The 21,977-nt window shown below is 43.9% G+C and overlaps 1 protein-coding gene across 5 annotated transcripts in view; it reads left to right on the top strand.

Annotated features, from left to right (window-relative positions):
* Positions 1-14,470, top strand: part of enox1 (ecto-NOX disulfide-thiol exchanger 1) — a 304,893-nt gene extending 290,423 nt beyond the window's left edge. For all 5 annotated transcript variants that reach the window (XM_082508523.1, XM_082508521.1, XM_082508524.1 and 2 more), the window contains 2 exons: positions 10,225-10,310; positions 11,659-14,470. In XM_082508523.1, coding sequence (XP_082364649.1) covers positions 10,225-10,310; positions 11,659-11,790 — 218 coding nt within the window. In that variant the 3' untranslated portion in view covers positions 11,791-14,470. The remainder of the gene's footprint in view (positions 1-10,224; positions 10,311-11,658) is intronic.
* The last annotated feature ends 7,507 nt before the right edge of the window (positions 14,471-21,977 follow it).

Genomic DNA, 21,977 nt, shown 5'->3' with positions numbered 1-21,977 from the left:
TGCTGTACAACCGACTAACGTGCAACTTAAGACTGTGACCGGTGATCTGGCCCCAATGAGAGGGAAGGGAGTGTTCCAGTTCAAGGTGGGGGACCTCGGTGTGTCTTATGCTGCCTGGGTGGCTGACGTGCAGGACGCCTGCATCCTTGGGCTGGATTTTTTACGAGCCATTGGTGGTGTACTGGACTTAGGCAAAGGCCTCCTCGTACTCCCTGATGGGAAGAAGGTGCCGCTTATTCCTCCCCCGGTCTGCACAGCATCTGCCGCGGCGTCCACCTCCACCGCAGAGACCCCTGCAGACCCGCCAGCAGAACAGCGAGCGGAGGAGGAGGAGGAGGAGAGGCTCTCAGCAGTGAGGAGTATCTGGTCAAAGAACTGTGAGGGGCTGACTCCACAGCAGCAAGAGAGTCTATGGCAGGTACTAAAAGAGTTTAGTGACATTTTTGCCCTGAAAGAAAGTGATGTTGGCTTGACACACTTGGTAGAGCACGTCATTGAGACCGGGGATGCCCAGCCTATTAAAGTGCGCCCCCGCCGCCTGCCCCTGGCTCATCAGGAGGCTGCAGACAGGGAGCTGTGTGAAATGATGAAGGCGGGCATCATAGAACCATCTGATAGCCCGTGGGCCTCCGCGGTGGTGATGGTGCCTAAGAAAAAAAGTCCTAGGATGCGTTTCTGTGTGGACTACAGACCACTCAACAAAGTGACGAAGAAAGACTCTTACCCCCTTCCCAGGATTGATGAGTCCCTCGACTTAGTAGCCGGGTCCTCCTGGTTTTCCACCCTGGACCTGCGGAGTGGCTACTGGCAGGTGCCACTGTCCCCGGAATCCAGACCGAAGACAGCCTTCTGCACTAACAGGGGACTATGGCAGTTCAAAGTCCTGAGTTTTGGCCTTTGCAACGCTCCTGCGACCTTCGAGAGGCTCATGGACAGTGTGCTGGCTGGCGTCCCACGGCAACGGTGTCTGGTTTACCTGGATGATCTTCTAGTGCACGGGAGCTCCTTTGATGCTGCCCTGGATGCCCTGAGACAAGTGTTAGAGAGGGTGGCGGCTGCAGGCCTGAAGCTGCATCCCGACAAGTGCCACTTCATGAGGAGGGAGGTGGAGTTTCTGGGCCACAAGCTGGGTCGTGAGGGCATCAGCACTTTGGAGGAAAAAATTCACACCATTACCGAGTGGCCCACACCAGCAGACCAGAAACAGCTCAAAAGCTTCCTAGGACTGGCGTCTTATTACAGGAGGTTTGTGAAGGGCTTTTCCTCCATAGCCGCACCACTCTTCCACCTGCTGCAGAAGGACCGTGACTTCATCTGGACCCAGGACTGTCAGCAGGCGTTCGACACCCTCCGCAGATCGCTGACAGAGTCCCCAGTCCTTGCCCCCCCTGACCCCGCCCTGCCTTTTGTCCTGGACACTGACGCAAGTAATGTGGGGCTGGGAGCGGTGTTGTCGCAGGTTGGGCCGGAAGGGGAGAAGGTGGTGGCGTACTTCAGCCGGGTCCTGAACAGGAGCGAGCGGCGCTACTGTGTCACACGACGAGAGCTGTTGGCTGTGGTGGCAGGGGTGAGACACTTTAAATACTACCTGTGCGGCACAGCATTTGTTGTCAGAACTGATCATGCTGCCCTTCAGTGGCTGATGTCTTTCAGGGAGCCAGAGGGACAGGTGGCTCGCTGGCTGGAGGAGCTCCAAGCCTTCAATTTCACCGTGGAGCACAGAGCAGGGACGCACCATTCTAACGCAGATGCCCTCTCTCGCCGCCCATGTGCTGCAGCTGGCTGCCGTTACTGTGAGAAGCGAGAGGAAATAGAGCGGGAACTCACGACAATAGACGGAGCAGCACAGCTCGCCTGCAGGGTTCTTCTGGTGGTGGATGCAGCGGAGTGGAGGGCACGGCAGGAACAAGACACAGACCTGCTGCCGGTCCTGCAGTGGCTGGAGAAGGGGGAGCAACCCCTTTGGGATGAGGTCACTGGGTTTTCCATCTGTACCAGGGGGCTGTGGGCCAAGTTTGCAGCTCTCAGGCTGAAGGAGGGGGTGTTGGAGCGTGCCTGGAAGGATCCTGCCACGGGGGAGGAGAGGTGGCAGGTTGTGGTGCCAAGGTCGCTGAGGTCAGCTGTGCTGGGAGCCTGCCATGGGAGCACTGGCTCTGGCCACTTTGGGGTCTCCAAGACTCTTCGCCGCCTCCGCCAGGGCTATTACTGGGGTCAACAGCGGAGGGATGTGGAGGACTTTTGCCGCAGCTGTGATGCATGTTCCTCACACAAAGGGCCACAAGACCAGTCCCGGGCTCAGCTTCAGCAGCAACCAGCAGGAGCCCCAATGGAGCGAGTAGCTGTGGACGTCATGGGCCCATTTCCTCGCACAGACAGAGGAAACCGCTATGTTCTTGTGGCCATGGACTATTTTACCAAGTGGCCGGAAGCATACGCCATCCCAGATCAGGAGGCTGAGACGGTCGCTGATGTATTAGTGGAGGGGATGTTCAGCCGCTTTGGAACAGCAGAGACCCTCCACAGTGACCAGGGGCGTAACTTTGAGTCCAAGGTATTTGCTGCCATGTGTGAACGCCTTGGGACTAAGAAAACCCGCACCACCCCACTTCACCCCCAAAGCGATGGGCTGGTGGAAAGGTTTAACAGGACGCTGGCCCAGCAGCTAGCCATCCTTACCTCAGAACACCAACGGGACTGGGATTACCATCTTCCCCTTACCCTCATGGCCTACAGGTCGGCAGTGCAGGACTCCACCCAATGTACAGTACGCCTGCCCTGCTCATGTTAGGGAGAGAGCTGAGAACTCCTGCAGAGTTGGCTTTTGGGAAACCCCCGGACGCGCCAGAGGCACCACCGGGCCGGGACTACGCAAGGAAGCTGCAGGACCGGCTGGATTCTGCACATTCCTACGCCCGAGAGCAGCTGGCGAAGGCAGGCCTGCGCCAAAAGAGGAATTACGACATCACCACTAAAGGGAGGCACTTCCGTGCTGGGGAGCTGGTGTGGGTCTACAGCCCAAAGAGGAAGAAGGGACGGTGTCCTAAACTGGATAGCAGCTGGGTGGGGCCTTGCAGCGTCCTAGAGCGAGTGGGGGAGGTTGTTTACAGGGTGCAGTTGCCTCCTAGGGGAAGGATAGTAGCGCTGCACAGAGACCGGATGGCCCCCTACAGAGGACAGTCCCTCCCCTCCTTTCCAGAGGGACGTGTACAGAGCGTCCATGACCCTGCTCAGAGGGGCCCCCGACCGGGGCTGCGTTCCCCCCCCCTCGGACTCTTCACCCCAAAGCCCCGAAGCTCCGCGTCCTCCTCAGGGGCTCAGGAGGTCAAGGAGGGAACGTAGGCTACCGCCCCGCCTCAGAGACTGTGTCGTTCCCTCGGGGACGAGGAACTTATTGCTGGGGGGGCAGTGTAACGATGGTTAAGTGTTACTGGACAGTGACATGTTGGTTTTCTCTGCACACTGTTGTTGTTCCTTTAAGATTCATGTTTGGTTGGGCTGCAGGAAGTAGTGAGGGTGGTGTACAGGAAGGGGTGGGGGGACCTGGTTGTTCTGTGTGTGTGCCAGGCTGAAGAGAGGTGTAGTTCGAGAGCGCTTCCCCCTGAGTTAACAACCCGCTGGCTTATGTGCCGAATAAACGGACAAACTGAGACCCCAACCGTCTGGTTCTTGTGAACGTTACAATATACTGAACAACATACAAAGCATAATATATAAAATAACATTTACCTGAGTTTTTTCTTTGAAAGAACCCTCTAATGTCCATTCTTATATTTCAGTACATAACTGAAACCGATTTAGTCGGGGAGGGTAAGAACTGAAAATATGAAATAAACACACGTAAGCTAAGACTCTAAAAAAAATAGCATTTGTTCGGCTTGTCATTTCGCCATTTGTTGATTCACTTGAAGAGCGAGTAACGTAATATTGGTCAAGTGATCAGTTTGATATCAATCTTTCGTGATGCACCGTCAGAATTTACATTATTTGTACGGTACGAATGATTTGCTTTGGTACCTGGTCAAACTTAGACTCTCCTTAGTATGGCTGGCTCCGTTTCTCCAACAGCGCACACAGGCAGCAGCTGCCCCGCCCTCTCGCTCAGTCGTTTAGTGCCTGAGCTCGGATCATACCAATATCAGGGGGGATTCACGCACAGTCGTAAATTCCCACAGTGTGCACTATGTGCTTCGAATATTGTGTGTACTTTTTGTTTTATACAGTTGTCAGCCAGGCATCTAACTATGAAAAAAATTACACTCCAGAAGACCCCGGGCTTCTGAAAAAACAACCCGGGCTTAAGCCCAGTAAGCCACCCCCACGCTCCGCCCCTGGCTGAAACGCACTGGTCTGAGTTTGAAAAAATCTCTCAAGTATAGTTATACCACCAAACAAAAATGGCACAAAAAGCATGTTGATCATTTTTCCTCACGCAACAAGCATAGGTTTGGTTCAGTTTGTCCCAAGTGCACCTTTTTTGCTTTCTTCTGAAACTATTTTGGTTTTCATGTGAAGTATGACCCTGATGGACAAAAGTAAAACAGTATGTTGGATGTGCCACGCAATGCTCAATTACATTGGTGGAAACTAGTATGTTAGCGCAGTTAGCTCGTTAACGTGTTGACCGTCCAGCCCCACGCACGGGGCGATCCGCGGTAGCTCGTTGACGGAGATTTGCCGTGTTGTGGCATTAACGTCATTTCAACGAGATTAACGCTGACAGCACTAGTGGGAACACAACGAATATGACTGCACATTTACTCCGACAGCATCCTAGTGCAAAGACAAGTGGAAGCAGACAAAAACAACAAGCACGCATGCTACAAACTTTACCCGAGTCATTTAGACAGCCGTTAGCACAGGATTCTCCTCATGGGGACCTGATATGTTTAATATGCTGCTGAGAATATAGCCCAGAAGAAGCAGATAGTATAGCTTTTATTTTGGAAAGAGCCATTTCTCTGTAATAAACTCTCTTTTCCAAAGATGAGTGATTCCTCAATCAGATATATTTATTTTTTTTATTACTTTGTTGTTTCAGCAACATTAAATTTAAAAACTGTACTTTTGAGTTAAAATATATATTTATAATTTTAATAAATGACAAATTAAAAAGGCATGAACATTTTTTTGTATCGAAAAAATATCGAACCGTGACACCAAAGTATCGAACCGAACCGTGAATTTTGTGTATCGTTGCACCCCTACAATAAAGCTATCTATAAAATAAAGTATAGAAAAAGAGATATAAATATAAACATAAATATAAAAGGACACAAGTGTTACCACTAATGTTTCTGGGATGTTACTGATATTATAGGTGTACAGATGTGCACACGTTGTGGCGTACAAAGTGACAGAGTGCATTGAGGTATGGATGAGACGACACTGAAATAAAACCCCTTTTGACTTTTTGGTTGAAATCTGTGAGGGGTTTTTTTTTTTTATTATTTGTTCCAGCAAACAGTGTCAGGAATAACGCAGAAGTTCACTGACAGTATGGTCCTGTTGTACCCAACAGGCAACACTGTGGCCAAATAAGCTCTCAGAGCACTCACTGCTTAATCTTTTACTCTTTCTCACCTCAGATCGTGAGGCTTCTGCTCTGCAGAGGCTGGACAGCGGAAGGAAAAGAGAGACTTCAGTCAGAAAATTAATCTCCAGTGGATATTATAACCTGAAGTTTTTCCATATCCTTCTTCTTGTTATGTATTTCAGCTGGCATACGAAAGGAACAAAGTGAAAGCTTGCTTACCTCTCCATTACGTTATCAGTGGAAATCACCGGTATAAAAAACCTTTTTACCCACAGAGCAGTTAGGTCTTGGTCTTCTCCTTGGCTCTGTTTTCTTCCAGCCCAGGAAAGATGTAAATCTAATTTGGCTGCTGTGTGAGCAGAGGTGAACGTGTGAGAGCGCAGATTCTTGCTCGGAGTGATTTGTTTCCAGCCTCTGCTCATTCCAAGAAACTCTCCCAGTACACAGCTCAAGGTGGATTATGCGCATAGTTGGATTATGAAAGTCTTTGACTGGAACTTACTGACAGCTTTCATGGCTAATTTAATTTCCAGAGAGACTGTGCAGGCTGTGACGCTCATTCAAGCTACACGTGTGGACAGCAGCACCCTGATTACTTTGTAAGTTCAGCGCACAGCACAGTTCTGAGAGTATTCGGTAGCGGAGCATTAAAGATAACTGAACGTGAGTGCGCAAGAGTGCTTGACACTTAACTCGTCTCAGCTCATACCACCGCTGCCGTGTTAGGCGTAAACATAGCGTCTGCTGTCTGAGAGCTTGGAGAGCTCTCAAACCTTCTTCTGCAGGAGAGACAGAAAAACAAAGTGCCTAAAGCCTGCTGTGGCTCCTTTCTGTTTCTATCTTCTTCTAAAATCAGAGACGTGGATTTCACTCTGTGTTGGGCCCCCATACAGCAGCTGGACACAATTCATTTCTGCTGCCTTTGTTTCCCTCTGTAAAGCCTCGCGTTACCACAGACCATGCAGCAGCGTGGAGAAAAGCACAGGACGATCTGTATTTGTCCACAACAGAGCAGAGCGGGAGGAACAGCAGCACATTTATCTCTCTTAGTGGCGCCAAGAAAATCCAAATATGAAGGAGCGAGGAGGCACAGCTCTCTGTCTTCCTCCCCTGCTGCTGCTGCTGCTGCTGCTGGGAGATTTTCATCAAACAAACACATTTTTAAAGGCATGTGGCCGATTTTCTCACACAGTAAAATCAAATAAGACAATAGAATTTACATTTAGCATTTTAATTTGCATATCAAAACACTGAGTGGAAGTATTTTGAAATGTTATGCTACCTATTCTCCCTGTTTTATGGTTCTTGGGCATATTTGCCTTTACTGGATAGGGAAGACGGGAGAGTCACACACAGTAAATGGTCCCGGGCAGAATCAAGCACAGGTCCGTGCAGCCTTTCAGCATAGGAGGTCACCAGGTGAGCCTTGCAGGGAGAATGCTTCCACATTGACTGGCTTTCTGACTAACTTGAGTTAAGTGGGAGTGGGTTATAGCAGAGGCATTGCGGGAGAGACACAAAGAATCCACAATTCAAATCTACGGGAGAATTGCAAAGTCAGATTCTTTTTGAATGAGTGACCAATGGAACTGAAGTTCATTTATATAACGTTCAAAGTAGCTGACCCAGTAGAGCTCAAGATGGCTGCTCAGTTGCAAGGCTTCTATGTAGAAGGACTTTAGATTATGAAGTCCCCTGACTCTGACAAAACTCTTTTTAATTAATGAATTAATTTAGCCTTGAGTTCAGCATTGTTGCTACCGCCATCTTGGTTTTTTAGAACCAGAAGTGACTTGTGTCTAGGTTAGCTAGCTAAGGTGAACCCGAAGACCTTACGTGTGTCCCCATAAAGGTGCTGCATAGGCTGTCCTTCGAAGGCTGGAAGTGTTGGACCGTCTAGTTTACCAAATGCTGCTCCCTGCACCTAGCAGCCGTGACAGTAGCAGCTACGGACATTGGGCACAGTGTTGTTTTACAGAATAGAAATAGAAATCTTTATTTAATATTTTTTGTTTTACTTTTACTGGAGAAAACTGAGACCTTTTTTTGGCATGTGATGTATCAGAGACTGAGAGACACCACAGCCATGGGCTGAGTCCTTTTAGCAAACGGTTGCCAGTAAACTAGTTTTGCTAATGTAGCTCATCAGACTAATGTCATTTCATTTTGACAGTACAAATATAATAGATCCAATATTATATTAATTATTTTATTATCATATATTTTATATAATTTTTTAAATGATCTGTGGGTCAGGGTATGAAAGTGTATGTGTGTGTGCAAGGTGTCTTATTTGTACAAGGGACAGACAGAGGTAGGCTGCACAATTACTGCTAAGTAACATGCAACTCTTAATACTATAATAAGCAAGGTAGGCAAGTCATCCATGTATGTTGAACCTTTTGATATCAGTGTGTGAATGAAGGTGGAGAAAAAAACAGAAGGTTTTCAAGTGACAGTAAATTGTCAGTTTAGATGGTATGTTTGTTGCATTTGCACGTCTGCAAGCAGTCATCGAGAGTCTGGGTGCACACGTAAAAGAATAAATTGGATGCTCATTTCATACAGACTGTATGCGCTGTGTCGTGATGTTACTGTGTTCCACATCTATGGCTCAGTTATTGCTGTGTGGCTGCACAGATTGTTTTCTGCTATTGACTTGTTCAAATAGTCCAACCAAACACAATAAACAAAGGAGCTTTTTTAGCCATCAGTAGGTTTGCCAGCATGCTTTCTTTTGCACATTTGTGGAACATTTCGATACACACACACTCAGTTGTAGCATGTGTTCAAGTTTGTGTCCACTGTTTGAATCACTGTCTGCAGACACAGATGCCGAAGCCACAAATTGCCATGATTCATAAATTAGTCCTGGACTATTTGAAATGCCAAGCCTCAAACTTTAAACATTAAAACCATTTTAAGGCTCCAGTTATACAGCTGCAGCACTCCCTTTCTTTTGAATAAGAGGTCATACACAGAAAAATAGTTTTTTCTTACCTTTTGTGTTGTCTGTAGAAGCTAAACGATGGTCAAAAGTTTTCAAGCACTCATCATGAATGTCAGTAATTTTGAGCTTTTAATGATTTCTTGAACAGTTTTTTTTGTCCACTCTTGGCAGAATTGAGTGTGTTTAAATTAGCTGCTTTCCTGCCATGAATCCAGCTTTTAAGCGTTGTTCACAAATTTTTCAATAGAGTTGAATGTGGGGCTTTGTGAAGGCTTTTCAGATGCATCCTACACACAACAACAACCACCTCAGGTCCTGGCACTTTCAATACAGGGGAGGCATGATGAGCCGATGGAGCTCTGGTGTGTCAGCCTCCTCTGCAGCTGCACCACGAACCACGCACGTACATGTTGTAGTTTCATCAATTTCTCCAAACGCTCCTAAACTTTCCTTTGTATGCTTGTCTCCTCTTATCAGCAGTCAGCCCTATCTTATACATGTAGAAAATATTTCAGTTGTAGTTTGGATTTGTTCATTTTAACTCATTTAACTCATCTAAAGAAGTAACAGGTTTTTTATTTTTTTTGTGCGCTACTTTTAAAACAAGAAGACAAAGATTTGTACCACTTGTATATCGTGACAGTAAATGTACTGTTAGCAGGTGTCTTCCTGAAAAATAACTTGGATCCATAGTAAATACTATGAAACTTATCTGAACCTGCAATTGAAATAGCCTGGACCCAAATGTCATACTGCATTCGTCGATTATGTAGGTTTTTTCTCCTCCCTTTTTCTAAGTTAGAGTTCCTTGGTGCAAGCTTGAAATTTAACTTCCTTTTTTAGTGCACCCACATCCCTGCCCCTCCTTCAGCCTACAGTTCTCTGTGGCACTGTTCCATGTGAGCAGGCCTGGTGGAAGAAATTGAATTAGGCCCGTCTGTAATTGCAAGCGTTTCGCCACATAAATCAAGGAAATAAATATTGGCTGTGCTGGATCCTCCAGGGAACGCCACTCTATTTCTTTACCCTTACCCAACCCCCACCATCATCCACTCCTTCCCCCCCTCCGCATGACTGCCTACCTTTGCAGGACCTCTCAGAAGTAATCAAGTTGAGAGCAGTTTCTGCTCTGGCCAGCATTTTTATGGGGCTGCTCTGCCATTTGTTTATTGTGCAGCATTTCATGAGGATGCAGATTGGCTGCTCTGCTGGAGCCTGAACCTTTATATCTAAAAGTCACTCTAGTGGATCTTACTTCTTTGTCAGCTCAGTGTGTGTGTGTGTGTGTGTGTGTGTGTGTGTGTGTGTGTGTGTGTGCGCACGCACATTGGCTTTATTAGTTTGCTAAGCCTGTTCTTGAAGCACTCATGAATACTGATGGTAAATACTAAATATACACACTTGCAGTTTTCAAAGACCACATTTGCCTCACAAATACTGCATTCAGAAATCCAATGACAAATGTTTCTGTCCAAATGTTGAACAAATTTAAAGTAAAATCTGCAAATGAAAATGGGAATGAATGCTCATTGAAATATTTGTATGCATTGTGTGTAATATAAATATGCTGGGGTTTTTTACTGTTCCATCCTTAATTGAGGTTTAGATGTTTCTCTATAGTTTTGTTAACCTTTGATTTACTTACTCATCATCTCTGCCAGTGAGATGTTAGATCACTCCCATGCTCATATTTTCATTGCACTGAACCGCAGGTTTATCTAATGGCCCTTCTTCTCCGCAGGCATTATATCGACCTTCCTCCATGTCCATCCATTTGGGGCCAACCTCGAGTATCTGTGGTCGTACATACAGAGACTAGACTCCAAGGTAAATGTCATTAAAAAACAACATGAAACATTCAGCTACATTTCTCACTAAACCCTATTAAAGAACACATGACATAGAAAATGTATGTAATACACAAAATACTCATGAGCAACAAACAAGGGATTGCAAAGGCATAATCTATGTAACCTTTCTTAGAATTGGACTGGCCATTTCTAAGAAGTTCTCTGGGTTTTGCTCGAGAGTAAGCCTATGGGTGCGTCAGTGCTTTTAGATATTTTTATCAAGCAAAAGCACAAAGCAGCATACTGATACTAAGACACAAAAGAACACACACATAGCAGTTTTACTTTCATTTCATTCATCTTCGGCAACAGTCTCACATACAATGCTTAACAAATTTAGTATAACACCTATAATGATTTATATAAAAAGTAATTTTTCAGAAATTGTATATAAATAACTGTAACTTGCCAACTTAACAAATAATAATAATAATGTGCTTTACAACTGCTTTTTCCTTGTTTATATGTAAAACATTTCAATTATGTTAGTGATAATTATATTTTAGCATTATAAATATCACGTAGACTAAAGAGCTTGCACATATTAGTGAATTAACCATTACAGAAACATAAAAGATGATTCTGATAATTATCCAACAGGTTACTTTATGGTAGCTAAGCTGCATTTGTCACAATGCCACAAACTTCAATTCATTTCTTTTCTCAATTAATTTCAGTCGTATTTATATAGCATCAAATTACGATAACAGTCACCTCAAGGTGCTTTATATTGTAAGGTAAAGACATCCTGAGTTTAGATAGCGGCTCTGTGTTGGAATATGACACTGAAGAAGATAACAGTGGAGGAAGCAGATCCTTAAATTTAATTACAGCCCTTTCAAAAAAATATCTACTGTAATCAGATGTATTTCCCACTGCTATGTAAACCATTATTGTAAATATAAATGTTATTAGGGAATGATCACTCAAAGGCACTACATCAGGTAAAAAGCATGAGAAATCAGATAGAAACAGATACGGTTGAGGCTATAAAGTTCGAGTTTTTTGGAGCCTCAAGTGGCCAATAGAGGAACTACAGTTTTTGGCACTTAAGTGTTGGCTTTATAATACAGCCCTAGATGTTGCCAGATGATAAAGATTTGCCATATAACAACAAAATGTGTCTAAAAATTATCCAATTTTCTTTGGTTTTTAATTAATCTAGTGAAGGTTGTACCTGCAAAACCAAGGTAGGTCTAATGTCTTTTCATAAGACCCAAAGTACCAAAGTGATATCCAATATGATATGAAAATCAAGAATAAAAGCCCCTATAGTTTGTTCTATGTCAGTCTGATTTCTCTTCCTCTCTGCTGTCGTCGTTCAGGTATCTGCAGGGGAACTGGAGCGGCTCATGGTCCGTCTGCCCAGTATGTTCAGGCAGGAGCTGAGTGGCGTCGGTGCAACTCTGGAAAAAAGATGGAAATTCTGCGGTTTTGACACACTGAGTTCAGCGTGACACAGGAGTGGCGCACACACACACTGCGAAGACACACCAACGTGAACAGATGTGCACAATGCCTCGGACCTTTAATTCACATGTGTGTGTGCGCATGTTCTTCAGACACACGGCAGTGCAGTAGACAACAGATGACGTTCACTCAAGCAGACACTGGAAACTGTGAAAGCGACGGATTTTTTTTTTTTAGAATCCCAAAAGACATTTCACCTCTGGATGCTGGGTTCAGGTGAAATAACATTTCTTTTCCTCACTGCAGATTGTCACCACGGTGAACTGCAACAGGGCGTTATAGACTATCGTCGGTCAGCGCGGAAGACACACCCTCTGTCTGTCCTCTGAAGTGAATCATGGTCCTTGGTGTCTTGCTGTCGGTGCAGTTTGGAGTCTGAAAAATCCAGGAACAACCGAAACATCACAGACAGAGAGTTTAAAAAAAATTTATACCAAAGTTGAACGTTAAAAGATTTGATGCCAAACCTCATTTCCCTGGCAGATAAATCATCTCCTACTTGGTCCAAGAACTGGCTGTGCAAGGGAGTTTTTGCTGGGCTTCCTGTGGCATGATGGGACCACAGATAGATCACTTCCTCTTAATGGTTTGGAAAGGACTTTGTACACCAACTCTAAATCTGTCATTCAATAAAAACACATACAGAGCCCTTTAATTTAATCTTTACTGCCAGCTGATTGTAATCTTGTGTTACTTTCTGAATGTGGTGGTGAAACAATATCTAACATTATTTGTGTTGCATTTTCTCTATATTCATATTTGGGGTTTTCAAGCTTTCAGGCAATTCCCTGACTTTGTCCATAAGGAAGCGATTTTCCCCAGAATTTCTACTGGGGTGCAAATTATGTGTTGCCTCAGAGAAGATTTGCTGCTTTTAAGGCTAAAGTAAGGGAATAAAAGTCTGTGTGCACAGTGACCACCACAGATTACATGAAAGGACGGCCATTGCACAACTAACTTCAGCCTTACTCTGCTAGACTATCAGAATACAGTAAATCCCCCATTCTGTAAAAAGAGTATATCTGCAGAAAGGAGTATCTGAAATAAGTTTTTTTTTTTAAGTAAAAGCAATTTAAAAGGTCAGTATACAAGAGATCTATAGGGTGTTAGAAATATCATATGTGAGAACAAATAATGGTGAGAACATGTTTGACACTGTGAATTCTTTAGGTATGCTCATTGCATTAGTTTCAATTAAGCTTTATTTATACAGTGCCAAATCACAGCGTCAGTGCTTTTTATATTGTAAGGTAAAGACCCAACAATAATACATTCTTGGTGAGGGGAAAGAGCAGAGAGAGATGGGACAAGAGACAAACTATAGTGATAATGTAAATAGATCTAATCCCAGCACAGAACCCTGTGGAACTCCAATCACTGCAGCCCGGTACCTTTAATACCTGTGGCCTGTTCTAATCTCTATTTGTGATTAGAACAGATCATATGTCTGTGTCACATGATCTGGAATTGACCATTTCAATTCAATTCAATTTCAATTCAATTCAATTTTATTTATATAGCGCCAAATCACAACATAAGTCGCCTCAAGGTGCTTCATAGATACGTACCTGTCAGTGATAAAGTACCTTATATAGTGCTAGAAGTTTACAGTTTTAAGGCCAGACTACCCTGTGGGATTATATCCGTGAAGACTACGTGCAGTATAAGGACCTAGATTTTGCTACTCCTGATCAGAGAATAAGCAAGCCAAAAATCTTCAAACAGACATGTGCTACTTCACACCTGGGTACCATCGCAAAACATCTTGGATACATTTACCGTAAATAATGTGAGCCTCCATTGTTACTGGATGCTAGTGTTTACTGAGTGACAGTTTAGGGTTGGTGTGTGAACATGAGTTCGTATTTATTTCTTACTGCCAGATATTTTTTAATTGAAAAAATAATAATATACAGGCAAACTGATGTGGAGTTTGAAATAATCTGAGTGACTAAGTGTAAAAACACTCCAGGCCTGTTAGGTGCTCCCTGATGAGGACACGGACACTGGAAACAGGAGGGTTAGAGGAAGGAAAGGACAATATTTGGGGGGGGAAAAAACGCATGAAGATGATGGAAGTAAAGAAAGAAAAATTGCTGATTTGTCAAAGACCGATGTGAGGGATCGAAATTCAATCATTCTGCTTAATTTATTTCATTATATTGTGTAAAGAAGCTGTTCACAGAAGGCAGCAGACTGAAATGTTCCACTGCCATATTACATATTGTAATTAAATATGGTAAAATGCAAAAAACATGACCTAAGTGGTGCTACTTTTTTCAAATACAGTATACAAAGTTAATGACTGTGACAAATATTTATTATCCTTCTGACTAGAGCGAAGGGAAGAGATCATGATGTTCGTCTGGGGACTGAAGATGATTTTTGTCATTTCTGAGTGTTTTTAAAGACCACAAAGCTGGACATGTAGAAAATACAATGCTAATGTTATTTAGCATTGCACTCCCATTAATGTTATGGGTACTCGTTCTCCTTATTTAAATATCTAAATATCTTCTTTTCTAAAAAAGAAAAAAAGAATGGTTGCACAAAAGTGTGGCTTGGAAGCGGAAGAGTGGAGTGCTCCACGTTTTGAATTTTCAACAACAGGCTGATACAAGTTAAGTTTGAACACGTTACTATAATAAAATACTTCTTATCACTTGCTGCTGTCTAAATCCAGATTGTGAGTTATATACCGACTGTGTATTTAAGCTTTGCTGTAGATCAGTTTGCATTAGTAATCTCTGCTTTTGTGTTGTTTTGGGTCTAAACGTTCACGCACTCCAGCAAGAAAAAGTAAGGAAACAAGTTTCATTTCATTTTTTTAGGGTATTTAGCTTCCCATTTTTTAAAATTTCAACCTTTTGTAATGAAGTGATATTTTGCAGATGAATTCTCTACTCCATGCTTCTCTTTTCCCTGTAAATTCTCCATCACACCTTTCCTTGACCTCATAGTGTTTTACACTGAGGACATATAGAAAGCGTTATCAGTTAGAGTACAAAAGCTCTATATAAGTAACAGTCTGGTTACCAAATGGTGGTTAGAGGCCTTTTTTTGGACTATTTAGAAGTATCCTGACCACATGAGGAGCTAAGCTTAAAACTAAAACAGGAAATAACCGTCGACACATTGAGAGAGACAATGACGGATCCACAAAAGCAACATGATGCTGAAAAATATGTAGCGAAACAAGAACTGAAGAAAACTGAGGAACCAAAATTTAACAAAAAAAAAACAAACAAAACAATCATGGATAGTACAAAGCCCATGATGGACATTTTGTGTGATTTTTTTTCCCACACAAAACTCAACAACCAGTTTAAGAAATACTACTTCAAAATAAAGTTTTAGCTGCTGGTCACAGCATGGATCCCAGTGTGTGACAACAGAGATTTCCAGTTTCAAGTTTCTGAAAGTTGCATTTTGAACCAAAGAGGTTTGGGGGAAAAAACTTGGATTTTCCTCCTGGGAAACTGTGAAAACAGCAATTTGTGGACAAACAGTAAATCAGGGGTTGGAAATATTTAGTTGGGCATTTAATTAGGGTAGGCTGTAGTTTTCCAGGCATGGTGGTGCCTCGGTAATATTTTATTCTTTCATTTATTTCATTGCATACATTTAACACTAGAAACCAGACCACAGATTTGGTGGTTCTGCTGGAGCTACAGCAGTACACATAAATATAGGTTTAACAGAAACACTCATACGCTGAGGTATTACATCAATAAGTCTTGCAGTAGACACTATAAGAAACAGATCGATACTACACACACTCAGCCCTGAGATCTGAGTGACAGGAAACACCAAATTGATTGATTGATCGATCATACTTTATTCATCCCGAGGGAAATTGGGTTAAGGCTGCCAGAATTTAGCTTAGTGTGATGGTCATTTTGCTAACTGCATGTGGGACACCTTGCTGACCTTTTCCCTTTAAATGTTACAGGGTTTTATGGGTTGGGAATGACATTAAAAGTGCATTTGCAGTTATTTTCACAGCAAATTTGTGGACAAAATTACAGGTTATGGTTTTAGTGATGTGGAAGTAAAGTTTTTCTTACAGTAATACAGTGCAGCAACAAAACTAAATAAAAGAAGAGTGTAAAAGGAGACTGTAAATAAAAGTATTCAAACTTTACTTCTCTGGGGAATCCAGCTCACAGGATGATGTAAAAGGCTGTTCATGACCACAGAGCTGCTACTGATGCAACACGGACGTAACACACGTGGCTGCTAATGGAAACATGAGTGTGGGTGTATGTGTATGCACGGGGTATCTAAACACAAATCTAGGGCAGAGATTCACTGTCAAACACAATCTTTGCTAAAGGCTTTTTTAGCATTTTGTTCCTTCCCTGCTCACAAATCTCTTTCAGCTCAAGAAAAATTAATTCCATGGAGGAATCACTGACTCACTGAAGTTCCTGCAAAGGAATTCACACCCGTTTTCATGGATATATTGCTGTACTGCAGGCACGCCGTCTCTTCTACTGCAATCCCTCCCAAACCCGCAGTTCCTCTTTATGTGCTGAGACTGAATGTGAAGCAAATTTTAGAAGTGGATGAATCAGATAGAAAGGCAATGGAAAGATGCAGATGAGTGCACACAGATAAACCGAAGCCTCAGTTTCTAGCTTTTGATTGGTTGCTCTCGAGTGTGTGAACCTTCACGTTCCATATGCTTTCTTTATGGCCATTGGTGGTAATGATAACCGTGCACCCGCTCTCTGTCACTGGAAAGCATTCGTGGAGGAAATATCAGATCATTGCGATCAATATTTTAAATCTTGAATGCTTCACTTCTGGTTAAAATGTAGTCGATAGTGGTAACATTGAAGTGGTTTACAATTAAAGGTCACAGAATTCTGTGTGCAAAGGAACAAACTCGAGTTATTTAGATAAAAGAGTCGGGCAATAACTGACTTTTTTCATAATTCTATAAGCGATCTATAAGATTTTGTGCTGCACAAGGCAAAAGTCTCCCTCACAGTCATGTTGTAGAAGATGTGCTTCAGATTATTGTTCTGCTGCCACATTTTGGTCCAAGCTTTAGGTGCCGAATTCTAAAATCATTCATTATTCTAAAGCGTAGCATTTGATTCGAGAATTTGGTATATGGAAGAGTTCCTACTCAATGACAGAAAGATGTCCTGCAACTGCAAAACAAGCCCAAATCATCACGCCTGCTCGTAGCCGAAAAATAGCTTTACTTTGTTGTCTGGGTCAACTTTTCTTGCAAGAGACAGAGAGAGGCGTTGAAAGGCTGCTCCAACGGAACTTATTGTTTTGGAGGAAAACACGAACACAGCGTACAGTCGAGTCTTAATAGCTTACTTACAACTGGGCTCGTCAGGCACTCTTCTTGGCTGCAGTGGTTATTATTATATTTACATGCTTCCAGCTCCCGTTTTTGCTCGATGACAGCTCGTCCTTTTCCACTCTCCTTTTTCTCCCTCCTCGCGCTCACAGACACATAACGGGTATGGCAGTCCATTCTCCCTGCAGCACGGACTACACTGCCCATGAGGCTACATTCGTTAGAGCTGTACCTGTAGCATTCTGCCTATTAGCTTAGCACAACAACAACAAAAAGGTGCTCTCTCACCCAGGAAACACGCAAAGAGAGAGCGTCACCCTGTAACCATGGCAACCGTAACGCTGCCGCCTGGAACAACAGAACGTAGCTGTCAAACCAAACCCAAACAGTCCTGACCCGCCACAATATGAAACAGGAAAGTACCGCCGTGTAATCCATTTATTTCAACAAAGTAACTGTATTCTAAATACCACCTTTTTAAACGGTAACTGTAACAGAATACAGTTACTCATATTTTGTATTTTAAATACGTAACTGCGGTACATGTATTCCGTTACTCCCCAACACTGTAGACAGGCAAGTCCAACAATTCACTCAGAAGTGCAATTTTCCAATCGTGCTCGTCCCTTGCTCCCAGTGCGTTCCGTGTTGTAACTCCCTAGTGTGTGTGGTCCCCAACTCTTCTCCGCTCGCCTTTCCTGGAGGAAGAAGGACAATCCACAATTAGCCACACACGCTAGCCGACTACCAAGACCACACGTCTCGCACAGACTATACCAGTCAGGAATAATAATCCCACGTCGACTGTCGCCGCGAGTCCCGGTTAAATACCTCCGTCTAGCCCGGGAGATGATTACCAACCGCTGATCAGGTAATCACTTGCAGGTGCAACAGCGAGGACGGACTCCCGATGACGACAGTCGCCAGGTCACGCCTTTCCCACGGCGCGCACTTCCGTAAACAGCCCCGAGGACCGGGGGGAGAGAGAGAGAAGCAGACACACCCACACACTCTACATACAAACGTGGACAGAACAGTAGATGACACCACTGCTCACGGACCCCCGAGTCCTCCAGAGCCGGGTCCGTGACAGAGTTATTCTTATCAGATGCCCGAACCACCTCATCTGGCTCCTTTCGATGTGGAGGAGCAGCGGCTCCACTCTGAGCCCCTCCCGAATGGCTGAACTTCTCTAAGGGAGAAGTCAGCCACTCTTCGAAGGAAGCCCATTTCCGCCGCTTGTATCCGCAATTGAGAGCTTCGCATTTACACTCAGCTCTCTCTTCACCACGACGGACCAGTACAGCGTCCGCATCACTGCAGCTACAGCACCAATTTAACATAAATGTATTTGAAAAAAAATCCAACTTTAAAACCTGCATATGTCTGTCAGGCACATTTACTCTGAATTGCCTGAATTTGTCATTCTGTCGCCTTTCTGTGATTAAAAATGCACAATAATGATTAAATGGAAGAACATCAGTCTTTATACTCATTACTTTTAATAATATACTGTATAATCAACGATAACAAAACCCCAAGGACATGTTCACAAACATGAACTGCCTGCAAAAAAAGAGTTTGATACAATAACTAAAATGTTACAGTACAGAATTTAACTGTTCACCATACAGACTGTACAGCATCATTTCACTTTATGTACTCTTTGTCATTTAGCTCATTCATCATTTTCTAGCAGTGACACTCTCTGTTTCCTCTATAATTAGTACTAAATTACTTTGGAGTTTCTCTGAAATATTGTTGTAATTTATACATAATGTGATATAACCACTTTAGTCAATCAGACACAGTCTCTGTGGTTACTCCTGTCGTCATTTTCAGGAATCAATTTCAAATCACTCATGCACCAAACTCCAGCGTCTCTATAATGTAACCTTTTGACATGGATTTGAACGGCAGCATTTCTAAACGCTATTTATTCATTAACACCTTAATTTTTTTTTCCTGTTACATTTTACAGGCTGCTGTCAGAAGAAATGAGGAGAATGTGCCACATTAGTTTGCATTATTAAATTACAGACAGGATGTCTTGTCCCAGCACTTTCCCCAGCGCTGCAGTTTGTCCACAAGTTTAAGCAGCAGCCTAAAAGATTTTACAACACGGCTGCTTCTGCTTCCTCTGGGTCTGAGAGAAGAGAGAAACCAATTTCGCAATTTGGGGCAGCGCTTTACTATTTATACACCACTCCTGAACAGGGAACACGCATAATCACACTGCGGCCCGTGCATGAGAGGAGGGAGCACGAGTGGGGAAGGCTGACTGCAGTATTTATGGCTCCATAGGTTTACTGTGTCAACAGCAGGCTTTTCTCTCTCCTCAGATCCCTAACTGTTCATGTCTCCATTTGTACACAACAGCTGGCAGTGGCTTCATTCCTCACATTCACCCAGGGTTTCTGTTTGGCTGTTGATTTATCCATTTGCCATCATTGTTCCGGACAGGAAGGAGTTGAGATGATGATTCAAAATGCGTCAATAAGTGCTACCAAAACAATTTTGTAACCTGATTTACACATTTTTTATGACGCTACTGATCCACCTGCACAGATGTGGCAGTAGGATTAAAGCAACCACAGTTTTAAGAAGTTACCTTCCTGCATTCCCTGACATTCATCTGACAGCTTGCCAGAATCACTTTGAGGCTGACCAAAAGCCGTTAGTTTATGTTTTTGCCTTTTCTGCACCTCCTCCACAGATCTGCATTCCTCTTCGCATGAAGTCAGCTGCTCCAGAGTTCCTTAAGCTAACCATGCCCGATAGGACTTCCTGTTCAGCTTGACAGCGCCTTTATCTCAGGTGTCCTCCATCTTCTTCAGGGATTACCACCATGACAAGTGAAAAGCACCAACCAGCTTGCAGCCAAAACTCCACACCTTAGCAACAGAGATGTGGACTTGTTGCTCAGAATGCTTTTAAAGGTCTGTCAGAGGGGAAAGTTGAAGATCCTCCAGATTCTGCCAGATGTTCCCAGCACACTCTCACTATCCATTAAAGTGTGCCAGTTTTGTCCAGCATTCTCCCCACCACCTTATCCAAATCAAACCCAGCAGAGCTGTCAGTTATCAGCTGACAGCTCTGCTCCTCTCTTCACCCAAGTGTCCTGAACATACAGCAGGAGAGCTGACGACATGTTTACAAAACTGATCATCGACCTGCAACCAAGGGTGTCCTGGTACCACAGACACTTATGGATATCCTTGTGTTTGAACAGGGTTTTTGTTACGGACAAATAGAGGTTAGCACAGAAGTCAAATTACAAAACACCTCTTGGGTTCAGATCGAGCTCATTGCTCATGTGAGTATCCCCCAGCAGGACAATCAGGTCACCAGGAGGGGATTTCCAGCACCCCAACAAGGCCAGATACTCTGAATTATAATTTGGCACATAATACAGATGACAGTCACTCACATTCCCAGACACAGAGATCCTGGGAAGCATCCCTCTTGTCTAATGGAAAGAACCCCAAAGTGTAGGCGTTGAATTGGGGAATACAAGTAAACCCACCCCTGCTCACTGCCTCTCACGTTGGGCAACCGCACTCCAGAACCAAGGCTGTGCGTTGAGGCAAGCCTAACTATATCTAACCAGTGTCTCTCAGTCTCAAACACTAGCTCGGGCTCCTTTGCCACCAAGGAGGTTACATTCCACATATCAAAAGATAGTTTCAGCAGCCGGGGATCAGACTGCCAGGTGCCAAGGCCCCCACTTCTTACTGACACCACACTGCACTCCTCTACAGCCCTTTTTGCAGGTAGTGGGTCCACAACAGGGGTGCTTTTTATGTTCATCTTAGCTGAACCTGGCCCCCGGGCCCAACCAGCAGACACTTGGCAATGAGGCCCTTCCCTGGGGCTGGCTCCAGGGTGAGGTCCTGCTAAGCCTAATCCAAGCAAAACACCATGGTTTATAATGGTCTCGTGACCCCTCTGTGCAAAACTCTTTTTGCTTTAAACCAGCATGAAGAGTGTGTGAATGTCTGTTTCATGAAGTTACAGATACTCCTAACATGAAAAGTTATGAGGGGAGCAGTTTACACAGCAAACATGGAAGGTTACATGCTACATCTGACCTAAAATATTCTTGAAATACAGCAGAAATCTGGAGCATATTCCTAGCTGTGACACTTTCTTACAAGCTATCACAGTGTCTGGTTTTCAAACCATCCTCTTTTCAAGGCGAAGCAGTAAATAAGAGCTCAGCAGCCAGCTGTCTTCCCGCCAAGAAAATCTGCTTGTTCAACATCCTGAAGTGGAAGTGTGTGTGTCGCTGGCCTATAAATAATGCGTGCGGCAGCATTGTGAGGTGGCAGAAGGAGCGGGCCTCCATTAGCCGCGCTGCATCTCTAATGAAGCCTGTTGACAGCGGCTGTAATTAGCCACAGCTCTTTGTGTTCTCTTTGTTGAGTGCAGTGTCGAGACGTTCCTTCATATCCCCCGCCGCTGTCATGTCTAGTCACCAACGCCTGCTTGTCACTACACCTGGCAAGCATTACGGTGGGAAATCTCTTGGGTGAATTTCTATGTGGGCAGTTGTGATGCTGCTTCTGGCAGACAGCTGTGTGCAACTGTAAATGACGACATCAGATGGCGTGTCCAAAAGAGCCCACAACCTTTTTAAGTGAAGCAAGTACTGAAAAGGGGAATAAAGTACTGTTCACAATACAGTTGTTGGCCTTTTTCCAATTACATTTCTGATTCTGTGCGAAATTCATTCAAACAGAGTTCCCAAAAGTGGAATTGACATGTGAGAATAGTGTGTTTTACACACTACACCTCACAGCCCATGGTTCACCAATTGTGCTAGATTCACTTATTATGCAAATATACTCT

This window comes from Aulonocara stuartgranti, assembly GCF_965226115.1.
Source record: "Aulonocara stuartgranti genome assembly, chromosome: 16".
In the NCBI taxonomy this organism is placed as follows: Eukaryota; Metazoa; Chordata; class Actinopteri; order Cichliformes; family Cichlidae; genus Aulonocara; species Aulonocara stuartgranti.
This window is presented reverse-complemented; position numbering and strand designations above follow the sequence as displayed.